The sequence below is a fragment of the Mustela putorius genome, unplaced genomic scaffold, assembly GCF_011764305.1.
Source record: "Mustela putorius furo isolate JIRA1106 unplaced genomic scaffold, ASM1176430v1.1 tig00000174_pilon_pilon_pilon, whole genome shotgun sequence".
Classification (NCBI taxonomy): domain Eukaryota; kingdom Metazoa; phylum Chordata; class Mammalia; order Carnivora; family Mustelidae; genus Mustela; species Mustela putorius.
The window spans coordinates 8,692,804-8,707,664 of NW_025421304.1; the positions used below are offsets into that span (position 1 = coordinate 8,692,804).

General features: G+C 37.7%; 1 protein-coding gene across 2 annotated transcripts in view; it reads right to left on the reverse strand.

Moving 5' to 3' along the window:
* Window positions 1-2,072: 2,072 nt before the first annotated feature.
* The window catches only part of SHCBP1 (SHC binding and spindle associated 1), a 29,686-nt gene continuing 16,897 nt past the window's right edge, over window positions 2,073-14,861 (reverse strand). For both annotated transcript variants that reach the window (XM_004744101.2, XM_004744102.2), the window contains exons 9-13: window positions 13,785-13,916; window positions 13,027-13,145; window positions 5,411-5,497; window positions 4,884-5,025; window positions 2,073-3,289 (exon numbers count right to left, since the gene is read on the reverse strand). In XM_004744101.2, the coding sequence (XP_004744158.1) occupies window positions 2,964-3,289; window positions 4,884-5,025; window positions 5,411-5,497; window positions 13,027-13,145; window positions 13,785-13,916 (806 nt within the window). In that variant the 3' untranslated portion in view covers window positions 2,073-2,963. The remainder of the gene's footprint in view (window positions 3,290-4,883; window positions 5,026-5,410; window positions 5,498-13,026; window positions 13,146-13,784; window positions 13,917-14,861) is intronic.

Consider the following 14,861-nt stretch of genomic DNA (forward strand, 5'->3'; position numbering starts at 1 on the left):
TGGCAGAATTAAAGATGTAACCCCCCAACCATGCCCAAAATCAGACCTCTTACTTCCAGCAAGCAACCATCATCAGCCTGTCTGAATTGGATTTCTATCACTTATAAATGAAAGAATTCTGACAATGGAGTTTAACATAGTCAACAGAAAGACTGAGATGGATCTGTACATACATAGATTTCTATAATATGTTGAGAGAAAAACAGCAGAAGTTTTTCAAAGCATTGTATACTATGCCTTTTTTTATTGTTTTTAAAGGATATATATTTTTCTATTAATAGTGAGAACTGGGAAAAGAGAATGTTCACTTTAACACATATAAGACTTTAAAAATAGGGGCACCTAGGTGGCTTAGTAGGTTAAACATCTGCTTGTTTATAACACTTTAAAAAAAAAAAATTCCTGCCCAGCTGGGAGCCTGCCTTTCCCTCTCCCACTGCAGCTACCGCTTCTTGGCTCTCTTGCCCTCTCTCTCTGTGAAATAAGTAAATAAAATCATTTTTTTTAAAAAGACTTTAAAAATTTTGTACATTGGGGTGCCTGGGTGGCTCAGTAGGTTAAAGCCTCTCTTCCACTCAGGTCATAATCCCAGGATCCTGGGATGGAGCCCCACATCAGGCTCTCTGCTCAGCAGGGAGCCTGCTTCCTCCTCTCTCTCTCTGCCTGCCTCTCTGCCTACTTGTGATCGCTGTCTGTCAAATAAAATCTTTAAAAAAAAAAAATTTGCATTAAGGCCTTATCATCAATTTCCATAAGGCCTATGGAATTTTTTCCCCAGAAAGTAATAGAAATAAAAACATCAAATTACAAAGCAACATAAGTGGGATTACTTCTAGGTCCTCGTGAAAGTTCTATTACATTTCTTCAACCTCCCTTTGAAGAGCCAAGTCTGATAACTGGGTATTTCTCCAATCTCCTGCAACTAAAATTTGCAGAAGTTCTAAAAAATTGGGATGGACACACTGGAGAATAAACGATCTTAGGCTGAATGAATGAAAACCTATTCATGGACATATCTGTGGCATAATAACAGAATAAGAAACCAAAGGAGATACTTCTAGAAAATTTCAAATACTCAAATCAAGGTACAGAACTTTGCTACCTGCCATAAATCCAAGGTTACACTAAGAGCAGACCACAAGGAGAGGACATATGGTAATTTAATCAACATTGAAGACAGTTCTTCCATGTCAGTATTTTCACCTCAAAAGTCAAATCCACATCCCTTCAGAGCTTGAGGGAAAAGGTACTCTATATAACTTAAATAAGAATGCATTAGGCCTACTCACTAATAACTTATCATGTGAATAAAAATGTAAGTTTAGGGACGCCTGGGTAGCTCAGTTGGTTAAGCAGCTGCCTTCGGCTCAGGTCATGATCCCAGGGTCCTGGGATCAAGAGTCCCACATCGGGCTCCTTGCTCGGCAGGGAGCCTGCTTCTCCCTCTGCCTCTGCCTGCCTCTTTGTCTGCCTGTGCTAGCTCGCTCTCTCTCCCTCTGTCTCTGGCAAATAAATAAATAAAATCTTAAAAAAAAAAATGTAAGTTTAGATTTAACTAAAATAGAAATGAAATCTAAAAACTATCATGTTATAAAAAGGAATAAAGAAAGTATTAACTTCACTTATCTTGCTACTTGTCATTCTCTTGACATTCCAGCAAGTTACAATATATGAAATCTAAACTCCAAGATAACGTGGAAATTTGAATGGAAAACCAATCTGATTCTTTTTTAAAGTTGAATAAGTGGTTTTTAAATCAGTATTTGACTCAAGTTGATGCAGAAATAATTAGCATTACCTCTGCAACAGGATTTAAAAAGAGTAAAAGAAAAATGCGTTTCAATGATCAAACAAAATACCCAACATAAATTCTTCCACATTTAGTAGCATCTGAAAAATAAAAATAATGTATATAAATATAAGAAATAACCATACTGAAGAAAAATTTAATACTCCTGAAACACTAAAAAGATTAAAAAAAAAAATTTGTGTGCATTCCAAAGGACCACATATGCTACATAGCACTATGGACCAAAAAGCTTCTGGAAAAATACAACAACATTTAATTTATTATTTCATCATTTTAATTTTAATAAGTAATCATATTAATGTCCCATATACTTTTTAAAAATATAAATATTTTTCAAAAGCTGTGTTTTACAATACAACATTCAAGAACACAGAACTCAAGAACACAGAGCTGATATAGATTGTAAAAGTAATCACTGTGTGTAAGACATTAGAAATTTGATCAGAATACTGTTATGGCAAAAGAAAAACACCTTCTTTTTAATCATTCATATTCAGCAACAGTGAAAATGCTCTACATACGCATTGGCTCTGAATAACACATCTCCTATGTTTCAAACCTGCCATGCTATCTATTACTGTTTTGATGATTACACAGTTCAACATAAAAATGCATCCCACTCAGATTCTCAATAATAAGTCTGATTATGCAGATAACATCCCAATCATAAAAGCTTTTATTTTAAGACAAGTATTATGCAAATGCGGCATGGAAATCAGACTTGCTATAATTTGGAAAAAAAGACAAGTGTAAGAACACTGCACATTTGACACTTACTGCATTTCTGGGCACTCATCTTGCATCCCCTGACTTTCTTCCTCATCTTTGAAGTGCTAGGTTAAAAAGTATATTTACACTAGAAAGTTACTGATAGGCTTAATAATATGACAGAATGATGTGTTTGAAAGCAAGACTTTCTAGATAATAAATCTTTAAGTATTTTCTATATTATATGTTTTCATGACCCTCCTTATATAGAGGGAATATTTCATGTGCAACACCTGCAGATAGAAATAGATGTACATTTCATTCAAACCCAATCAAATTTATCAAATATAAAATATAGACATGAAGCAAACTATGATAGCAGCAGTGATTTTCGGGGCAGCATGTACAAAATCCAATATTTTGCTATCTATTTACATCATGGTGGTCAGAAAAGAAATGTGCCAAAACTCCCTTTCCCATTCCACTTGAACTGGTTCCCCACAATTGAAACAAACATCTCCTGTGACATTAAGTTGTCATCAGCTTGCGTGATCCCCAGTTCACTCAACCTCTTCTTCTTCATCTGGCCCTTCTGTGTGGAGGCAGCAACTAGTTCATTTACAATTTCACAGTTGCCTTCGACTTGCTCAGAAAGGCTGGATCTTGCATAAAGCTCCATTTTGCCAGTTGCACACTGAATCAGCTCTTCTAGATCCACCCTTTCCGCTGTGCCTGCCTCCTCACTTGTCGGAATTTTAAGTGCTCTATCTTCTGAAGAAACAAACAGATTGTAACAAATAAAGTTAAATGTACAAAAGAACACAATAAAATATATATATATATATATACATATATATATATATATATATTTCTGCATTCTATTAGAGCTTTCAAGTTTTTTTCTGCCAAGGATTCCTGCTATCATCCAACTGGATTCTATAAGCTCTTTGCCATAAGTATCTCAATGAACAGCTGTCTTACCCTTTGTACCAAGGCTTTCTGACTCTCATACAGGACTACCAATTTTGAATTCTTTTCTCTTTATATCCTAGACTCTCATTCACTCAACAGACCTTGTCTGGGTATTTACCACCCACAATGCATGGTGTTAGGAGCCAAATGCAAAGATTAGTAAGACAGTGCCACTCTTCCTAAAGGAACTCCCACTCCAACAGCTAACGCCAGCATCTTCAGCATTTATTGAGAAGCAGAATTCTAGATGTCCTGATGTCCAAACCCCAGTGTTACTCTCATGATTGTTAAATGGCAAAATGGTTTTGCAAATGTAATTAAGGTTACTAATCAGCTGATTTTAAGATGGTAATTCAGGTGTCCCTAACCTAACCATATGGACTCTAAAAGGAGGGTTTTCTCCGGCTAGATGAAGAAGAGGAAAGCAGGAAGAAATTCAAAACCTGAGGGAGATTTGAAGCACGAGCAAAATTTGCTTTGAGGGAGAGTCTCTTAAGGAAGGTTGCTGAGACAGAGAGGTTATTGGGCAAGCACCTGAGAGCAGCCTCCATAGAAGCTGGGAACAATCCCCGGCCAGTAGAAAAAAATGGAGACCTCACTCCTACAACCTCGAGGAAATGGATTCTGCCAACGATATGAATGAGCTCAGAAGCAGATCTTCCCCCCAGAGCTCTCAGATAAAAGCCCATTCACCTCAATTTCACCCTTGTGAGACCCTAAGTACCTAATGCACCCAAGCCCACCTGGACTTCTGACCCGCAGAACTGTGGGAAGAAAAAGAACTCACCGAGAACTGGAGTGGGTCCTAAAGGCTGACAAGGACTACTTTCCTCCCCCCATGCCAGTGCTTAATCCTTCTGACTGAGATTTCATAGTAATCTGGGTCATGGCTTGAAAGTCATGAATTTCCTACTGAATTAGCTCAGCTTTGTTGCCAAGAAAAACAGTTGACAGGGAGGCATTATTCTGCCAATAAAAAAATAGAGATAAACTCCATGATCCCCTCCAGGAAATGCAGGCTTCAAGCTGGCACACGCGCCTCTCTACCTCCATCATTAACAAATGCCGGCGGGAGCTACTGCTGCTGTCATGTGCCCAGCTTTATTCTAGAAATGTACAGAAAGCCAAGCATGATAAGGGAACTGGGCAACCAAAGAAACCACACACCAGGGTTTTGAATGAATAGGTGAACTAGTTGACCTTGAAAGTTTCTTCACCCTGAAAGTCTATAATGTAACGGCTCCCCTAAGCTTCTCTATCTCCATGTCCAAGCATATGCAAGTTATCTTTGTTAAGGAGGAGAAGAAGACTAAGATCCTCAATCAAAGTTTAGTGCTGAAATAAAATAAACTAGATCTGGTTTTATTTTAAAAAATCACTAAGTATAGCATACCTTCAGTTTCATCTTGGACATTTTCCTGCAGGTCAGAGAAGATTGTAGGTTTCACCAAGACAACACCATAACCTTCATTATTATGTATGACATTATTCACCATGGATATTTTGGGAATGTCATAATGCTCATCTAAGAAGTCCTGTGATATTGAAAACAAATGTTTTAAGGAACTGTCATATTCAACACACCTGATTTTAAAAATCTTCTCACTTTTTTTGAGCTATTCTAAAAATAAAGGCGAAAGCTACACTTATTAATAAGTGGTAACACAGCCTGTGAGGTCTGAGTGACACAGCATTCTTCTGTCATTTCTACAGATCTATAGACATCAAAGTATTCTCACAAAAGACTCTCAGTAACCACCTAGCCACATCAAGATAATTATTAAGATATATATACTGTTTGTGCTTTTCAAAAACGGAAAACAATAGAACTCAACATGGGAATTTAATGAAACATAATTATTTCTTAAATGAAACCATTCCAGCTCTTTAGAAAGAGGGTGTTTTAGCAGGTACACTCACCTTAATGAGTATCCCTTCCTTGCAGTGATGGATTTCATTGTCACTCAAGGTGCACTTACTTCCAGGATATATTTCTATACCAGCACCCTACAAGTTACATTTTAAGGTATCACAATCGGTTTTTTAAAGGCAGGACTACAAGAGAAGGTTTATCACAATCACTTCTTAAAACTGAACATGGTGTAAATATAAAGTGTTTTACAGAAAGCTTATTAGATATTTCTAATCAACATTTCCATTTGTTCCATTTCCAGAAAGTTGTCTATCATTTATCACTTTCAAAAACCATACACAGAAACACACACAAAACACTGGCTAAGATTATCAACACCTGATTACTGTCCCACTCCCTTTCATTCTGGACAAGTCAGTTTTCTGATTCTGCCAAAGAAAAAGAACAAATTATTCAACAATTTTGCACTTATTTAACGTGAACATCCTCTCTGAGATAGTCAATTAGTTGGAGAACAGTATGAGTCTAGTAAAATATTGTAATGTAAGGTTAGAAAAAAGACCCGATATTTTTAAAAACACATCAGTTTTAAAATATCCCAATGTAACTTAAAAATCACTTCTATGAGCTAAACAATTAATGGACTCCACTACTACACACATTAAAATTAGCAGCTAATTCAAGAGTCTCATTTATACAAAGTAACCAGAAAGATCCATGCATGGCCCAGTTCTTTCACACTGTCCCTTGGGACCACATGGTACCAATTAAGAAGTTAATAGTAACAGGAAGAATTTATTTCCTGAAGTTATACTAAGCACTTTGGGAAGTAAAAATCATTTATTCAAACCTCTTCTATAGTTATTTAAGAAATAATTTTTTGGAATAATTTCATACACAATATCAGACATGAAGAAGTGTTGCTATTAACCATTTATAATGCATCTATTGCATGTATATTGAGTTATTTTTCTAAGAGTAATATATGCCAAGAGAAAACATTTATTATTAATTCCTCCTTTGGAGATACAAGAACATATATGCCCACATGGCCCACTTCACACCAGTCTAATTCTCTAGTAGGTAAAAGATCTGCAAATTGGGCTTTCTTCCCCAAACTTGAGGATGAAGAAGTTGGCAATCCATTAACACCAGACTCAGACCAGAAAAGCCCCCTGAAAAGCTTGCTCTCTCCAGCCAAAGGACCAGGCAGCCTAGACAGACAGAAAACTTTCAGACAGTTAAAGCAATATGCCAGCCAAACAGCACAGGTAAAAACAGTGGCCCAGCCCCATGCATGCTGGCAAATGCCAAGAGGAGAGAATAGACTTCCACCTTCTCAAAGCTGGTGCCTGCTGGCACCCCAACTCTCCCAATGTTTGGTGTCAGAGAAGGCCAAGCAAGAAGCCAGGATTTGCATCCCACCAGCCAGTAACAAGGCCCTACCAGCATCAGTGGAGACTACACACTGCCATCCAACAGTAACAAAGTGCCGCTCCCCCTCCCCACTAGAGTGATATCAGAGCACACCATGTAGAAAGTCTGGACTTCCACCATTGCCCAGTGATAACAAGGTTACTGCTGTGGGGCACAGTGTCAGCGGACACCATGTGAGAAACCAGAATTTCCACCCCCTCCCAGCAGTATCAGCTCCCGCATTCAAACTGGGTATCAGTGAGGCTAAATGGAGAACCTGGACTTACACGTTCCTCCACCTGGCAGTAACAAGGCACTAACCTCCACTCCACCCCTTCCTATAGTGTCCAAAGCTAAAACAGAAGATCCAGGTTCTCATAATACAGTATAAGATGTCCAGGTTTCAACTAAAAATCACTTGCCATACCAAAAGTTAAGAAGATGTCAAACTGAGTAAGATGGTCAATAGATGCCAAAACCAAGATGTCCAGAGATGTTAGAATCAGCTGACAATGATTTTAAAGCAGCCATGCTAAAAAATGCTTAATGAGCAATTATGAACATACTTAAAACAAATGAAAAATGAAAGGCACATACAGAAATAGAAAGCCTCAGGGACGCCTGGGTGGCTCAGTTGGTTAAGCAGCTGCCTTCGGCTCAGGTCATGATCCCAGCATCTTGGGATCGAGTCCCACATCGGGCTCCTTGCTCGGCAGGGAGCCTACTTCTCCCTCTGCCTCTGCCTGCCATTCTGTCTGCCTGTGCTTGCTCTCTCCCCGCCTCTCTCTCTGATAAATAAATAAAATCTTAAAAACAAACAAACAAAAAAAAACTAACCTTTAAAAAAAAAAAAAAGAAAAGAAATAGAAAGCCTCATCAAATAAACAGAAGATATAAAGGACCAAATGGAAATTTCCAGAACTCAAAAATAACTGAAATTAAAAGCTCCACGGATGGGAGCTTCCCTGGCAGAAAGGAAAAGACAGAGCAAAGAATCAGTGAACTGGGAAGATAGAACAACAGAAATTACCCAATCTGAACAACAGAGAGAAAATGCACGGAAAAGGAAAAGTGAATAGAGCCTTAGGGACCTGTGGGACCATAACAAACTACCAATATCAAGAATGAATTGAGATAGCAGCACTGACCCTGCAGAAATCAAAAGATTAAAGGAATACTACAAACAACTCGAAATATGTTAATTTGACAACTTAACGGAAGAGCTGTCACCTGCCTCCCCAGGCTGGTGTGAGGCCTAATGGGCTGGGTGGGAGGTGGTACATATAATACCTGTTACACCAGCAGCCACTGCCGCCACTGCCACCAAACAGGAAAGCCCTTCACCCACTGACCTGATGCCCACTCATAGGAGCCCTGTAACCCATGAACATATCTGTTACTTTGCCTCATACAAAATAGGTCATTTTAACAGCCCTCTAACTACTAAGGAAACTGAATTCATAATTTTAAAACTGCAATAAAGAAATCTTCAGGTCCACGGGACGCCTGGGTGGCTCAGTTGGTTAAGCAGCTGCCTTCGGCTCAGGTCATGATCCCAGCGTCCTGGGATCGAGTCCCACATCCGGCTCCTTGCTCCGCAGGGAGCCTGCTTCTCCCTCTGACTCTGCCTTCCACTCTGTCTGCCTGTGCTCAATCTCGCTCGCTCTCTCTGACAAATAAATAAATAAAATCTTTAAAAAAAAAAAAAAAAAAAAAAAAGAAATCTTCAGGTCCAGATGGTTTCACTGGAAAAATCTACCAAACATTTAAAGAATTAATGCAAGCTAGTGCCAAATTTGTTTTATGAAGCTAATATCCTGATACCAAAACTTGACAAAGTGCAAATAAAGAAAACTTCAATATCCCTCATGAATACAGATGTAAAAACTCCTCACAAAATATTAGCAAATATAATACACCAATATATAAAAAAAATACACACTATGACTAAGTTGTGTTTATCCTAGGGATGCAAAACTGGCTCAAAATTTGAAAAATCAATGTAATCCACCGTTTTCTTTCATCCAAAAAGAAATATCATGTAATCATATGAAATAATGCAGAAAAAGCATCTGACAAATGTCAATATACATTCATTATATAAATTCTTACAAAACAGAAACAGAGAACTTCTTCAACTTGATAAAGAATATCTACAGAGCACCTGGGTGGCTCAGTCAGTTAAGCGTCTGCCTTTGGCTTGGGTCAGTATCTCAGGGTTCTGTGATCAAGTCCCATGTTGGGCTCCCAGCTCAGCAAGGAGTCTGCTTCTCCCTCTCCTTCTACCTCTCCCAGTGCTTGTGTTGTCTATCTCTCTCTCTAATGAAAAAAATCTTAAAAAAAAAAAAAAAAAAAAGAATATCTACAAAAAGCCTACTGTTACCCTTATACTTATTGGTGTAATATTGAATACATTCTCCCTAATATCAAGAACAAGGTAAGGATATCCACCCTGACCACTCTTATTCAACATAGTGCTAGAAGTTCTAGTCAGTGCCATAAAGCAAAAAAAGGAAACAAAACCATACATATTAGAAAGGAAGAAATAAAACTGTCTCTATTTGCAGATGTCTACGTTGAAAATCCCAAGGAATCTACAAAAACAAACCTAGGACTAAGAAAAGTCAGGAAGGTCACAGGATATAAGACAAGTCAATTATATTTCTATATAGAAATGAACACGTGGAATTGAAATTAAAAACATGAGATGATTCACAATCACCAAAAAAAATATAACTATTTACATATAAATCTAACAAAACACATACAAGACTTGTATACTGAAAATTATGGAAATGCTGGTGGAAATTTTAAACATAAAAAAAGATGTCCATCCTACCCAAATTGATACAGAGGTTTATTAGAATTCATATCACAATCGCAGCTAGATTTTTTTTTTTTAAGATTTTATTTATTTATTTGACAGAGAGAGATCACAAGAAGGCAGAGAGGCAGAGAGAGAGAGGAGGAAGCAGGCTCCCTGCTGAGCAGAGAGCCTGATGCGGGACTCAATCCCAGGATCCTGAGATCATGACCTGAGCCGAAGGCAGCGGCTTAACCCACTGAGCCACCCAGGCGCCCTAGATTTTTTTTTTTAGATAGAGACAATATTTTTCTAAAACTTTCAGGGCACCTGGCTGGCTCAGTGGGTTAAAGGTTAAAGCCTCTGCCTTCAGCTCAGGTCATGATTCCAGGATCCTGGGATTGAGCCCTGCGTTGGGATCTCTGCTCAGTGGGGAGCCTGCTTCCTCCTCTCTCTCTGCCTACTTGTGACCTCTGTCTGTCAAATAAATAAATAAAGTCTTTTTTAAAAAAATCTTTTTTCTAAAACTTTCACTGAAATCCAAAGCAACTAAAATACCTGAAACAATTTTGGAAAAGACAAAGTGGGAGGAATGACTCAATCAGATTTTAAGACTTTACAATAGCAGGTATTGGTGGAGGGACAACTACACAGATCAGCAGAACAGAACAGGGACCACAAAAATGAGCCCACACAAATTTCCCAGATGATTTTTGACAAAGGTGCAAACCGATTTATTGGAGGAAGGACAACCTTTTCAAGAAATGATGTGGTTACAATTGGACATCTATGGGCAAATAAATAAATCTTAACCTAAAACTCACATTTATACCAAAATTTACTCAAAAATGGATCATGACCTTAAGTGTAAAATGTAAACTATAAAATTTTTAGGAGAAAAAATAAGAGAAAATCTTTGAGATCTAAGGCTGGGCAAAGAGTTCTTACACTTAACACCAAAAGCACTAGCCATAAATGGAAAAAGTGATATCTTATGCTTCATCAAAATTTAAGACTTTGCTCTATAAAAGCCCATGTGAAGAAAATGAAAAGACAAGCTATAGACTAGCATAAAAATCTACAGGGGTACCTACCTGGGTGGCTTAGTTGGATAAGCATTCAACCCTTGATTTTGGCTTAGGTCATGATCTGAGGGCCATGGCATCAAGCCCCAAGTAGGGTTCTGAGCTGGACATGGTGCCATGGCTGGACTTGAGATTCTCTCCCTCTCCTTCTGCCCCTCCCGCCCTGCCTATTCACAGATGTGTGTGCATGTTCTTTCTCTCTCTCTCAAAAAAAAAAAAATCTGCAATCCAAATACCCATTAGAGTACTAGTATCTAATATAAAAAGAACTCTCTGGGCACTGGGTAGCTCAGTGGGTTAAAGCCTCTGCTTTTGGCTCAGGTTGTGATCCCAGGGTCCAGGGATCGAGCCCTGCGTTGGCCTCTCTACTCATCGGGGAGCCTGCTTCCCCCTCTCCTCTCTGCCTGCCTCTTTGCCTACTTGTGATTTCTCTCTGTCAAATAAATAACTAAAATCTTTAAAATAAAAAAAAAAAGACCTCTCAAAACTCCAGTTAAAAAGAACAAACAATCCAGTTAGAAAGTGGGAAGAAAAAAAAAAAAAAAGAAAGTGGGAAGAAGTCACAAACAGACATTTCACTGAAGAGAAGGATGGCAAGTAAGCATATGAAAAAATGTTTCACATAACTAACCACTAGGTAAATGCAAATTAAAACCGTACACCTATAAGGGCGCCTGGGTGGCTCAGTTGGTTAAGCGGCTGCCCTCAGCTCAGGTCACAATCCCAAGGTGCTGGGATTGAGCCCCACATCGGGCTCCCTGCTCAGCAGAGAGCCTGCTTCTCCTTCTCCCTCTGCCTGCTGCTCTGCCCACTTGTGCTCATTCATTCTCTCTGTCAACTAAATTAAATCTTTAAAAAATAAATAAAATTAAATAAAATTTAAAAACCATACACTTATCAGAATGGCTAAAAATACCAAATGATGGTGAGGATATGGAGCAACTGTATCACCCAAACATCACTGATGGGAATGTAAAATGATATAAGTACTCAGGAAAAGTCTGGCCATGTCTTTAAAAAAAAAAAGTAAACATGCAGCTACCATGTGTCCTACAACTGCACTCCTGGGCATTTACTCCAGAGAAATAAAGTATTCACATAGTAACCTGTATGCAAATGTTTACTGCAGCTTTATTTACAATAGCCAAAACCTGGAAACAACCCAGATACCCTTCAACAGGTGAACAGTTAAATAAACTGCAAGAACCATATGCTGGGGAGTGCCTGGGTGGCTCAGTGGGTTAAGCCTCTGCCTTCAGCTCAGGTCATGATCTCGAGGTCCTGGGAATCGAGCCCCGCATCAGGCTCTCTGCTCAGCGGGGAGCCTGCTTCCCCTTCTCTCTCTCTCTGCCTGTCTCTCTGCCTAGTTGTGATCTTTGTCATCAATGGATAAAATCTTAAAAAAAAAAAAAAAGAACCATATGATGGAATACTACTCAGCAATAAAAAAAAAAAAGAATAAACAATTGGTACCTACAACTTGGATCAAGTTCCAGAGAATTGTACTGAGTGAAAAAAGCCAATCCCAGAAGGTCATGATTTACAGTTACATAACATTCTTGAAATGGTGAAATAATAGAAATGGAGAAGAGAATGATTAAAGAAGTCTAAAGGAGAAGCAAGTGGATGCCAGTCCCAAAAGGTAATATGCAGGATCCTTAGAGTGATGGGAATACTCCACTTGACTGAATAGACGTTATCCTGCTGTGCGACTGTACTACAGTTTTGCAAGATGTTAAAATAACAGAATATACCTGATCATAGTCAAAAGGCCAAGAAGCAATAGTAGAAACAGAATACAATGCAGGGATTTCTCTGTATTACTTCTTACAACATTTTATCTCAGCAATTCTCTCAAAATAAAAAGTCTGATTAAAAAAAGCAAAAGCAGGGCGCCTGAGTGGCTCAGTGGGTTAAGCCACTGCCTTCAGCTCAGGTCATGATCTCAGGGTCCTGGGATCGAGTGCTGCATCAGGCTCTCTGCTCTACAGGGAGCCTGCTTCCTCCTCTCCCTCCCTCTGCCTGCCTGTCTGCCTACTTGTGATCTCTGTCTGTCAAATAAATAAATAAAATCTTTAAAAAAATAAAAAATAAATAAAATAAAAAGCAAAAGCAACTAAACTTCAATTGCTATAAAATCATTTATAAAGTTAACAAATGTGAAGGGTCTAAAATTCTGTTAGCACAGAATAACTGGGATTTCCTATTTTTCTTCCTTATACAACTGAACCTGGCTGATTTAATACCTAAAACTGTCTGAACCTCTGAAGAAAGAGAACGGGAGTATGCATTTACATCTTGGTCCCACATTTTGTTGACATATTTAGAACTTAAACCTAAACTGCTTCCCCAATCCTACCTTGGCACCATATAAATCCGAGTTCTTCATTAAAAATTCTGCTGATGTTCGCACTGTGACTCCTGTGGTTTCACACTGCAGCACACAATTTTCCAACGTGGTCTTACCACGGTGAATGACTAGGATGAAAACATGCAGTCAAATGCTTTAAGTAATGTGTGTTTTCCAATATTAGAAATGGTCTAGAGGTGACATGAGGTGGTCTAAATATTTCTCTAGCTACCATTTAAACTTTGATACTAGAATTACGAACTCATATTTTATAAAATAATGACTAAAATTTAAAAGCAACATTCTTAAAAATGATTGATCTCAGAAATGCAAAATCAAGTTAAAAAGCACTTTTCACTACCAAAAAAAGTATCAGAAAGTAACTTTCATGAGTATCTTGGAAGGGAAAAGAAAAGGAGACCCAACTTAAGATTCTAGAAAACCAGTACCAGCACAATGTGAATAGAACTGCACTGAGTCTAGGGCTAAATCGAATACAAAGAACACAGACCACAATATTGGAATGTTTAAAAGGGGGAAAAAAAAAGATCACAAGGAAATCAATATTAAACTAACAAATTTTTAAGAATAGGCTGAACTATTTTTTACTTGAGAGTAACTTCCTAAGTCATCATGTTATGTACATAAATAATTAATCAGCCTTTTACATACTCAAAAGTGGTTTGTTAAACTGCATCTTCTAGAAAAAGTAAAGTTTTATTTTAAAACCTGGAACAAAATAATACAGGAAATATTCAGATACTTACTCAAGATTCCTTCTACAGCATCATGCTGGATAAATTTTATGCCTGAGATTTTAATATCTACACCTGTACAATCCACAAAAGTATCTCCTTTGCCCCTCTTTTCTATCACAATATCATCTGGTAGACCATACCCTAAGGAAGAGAACAGAGCATTTAAGATGAGTGAGGGGAAATGTCTACACTAAAATTGCTACAATAGATTTCTCTATTTCAAATGGCTCCAAATAATATGAGACCAGTCAACCAAGTTGCATTAAATAAAATCTAATCATCTCCCTACATTTCTTGTTTAATTTAAACTAGGGTATATAATTTTTAATAATAACAATTCCTCAATTTGCCCCCATATCAGGAAGACTACCCTATCAACCATCTCAGACCAGCTCAGCACTAAATTCACCTACAAAACTGCTATATAAAAATAAATAATCCTAAATATAGCTGGTTCAAAAGCTTTAAAGCACTTAACCCTTATAAATTTTTTCCCAACTCTGAAATTCTATTATTCTAATATAAATTGGGTTTAAAAAAAACCTAAGCATTTCTCAAGATTTTCTAATTTTAGTGTTCTTTTTTCCTTTATTTTTTCTTATTTTTAAATTGTGTATGGTGACTAACAGAACACAATAATTTTAGTATTCTCTTAAACAGACCGACTTCCAATCTAATAAACTTAAAACCATTTTAATTATTGAAGAAATAGGTCTACCTTGTGAACCAATAAAAAACACTGGATCTCTACAAATCCCAAACTAATAATACAGGCCAGACCTCTGAAAGGGCTTACAAAAAACTGAAGTATCAGAAAACCAGAGAAGTTGCCTGACTTTTATCATAAAACAAAAGCACATAAACAAAGCTGTAAGAAATAACTCTCATTGTCTAAGATGAGCCTTTACTTGAGTAAATGAAAGCAGTCACCACATCAAAAGACACAGACAAGATTTCAGGGACACTGGAGAAGAATCCTAGAGTACTCCATACTTGGGAATGCTGCCAATGGTAGACTGGATGATTGGATTTTGAGTATCTTTTTTTCCTGATTCTTTTTGTCTGTAGTTGGAACATTTTCTATAA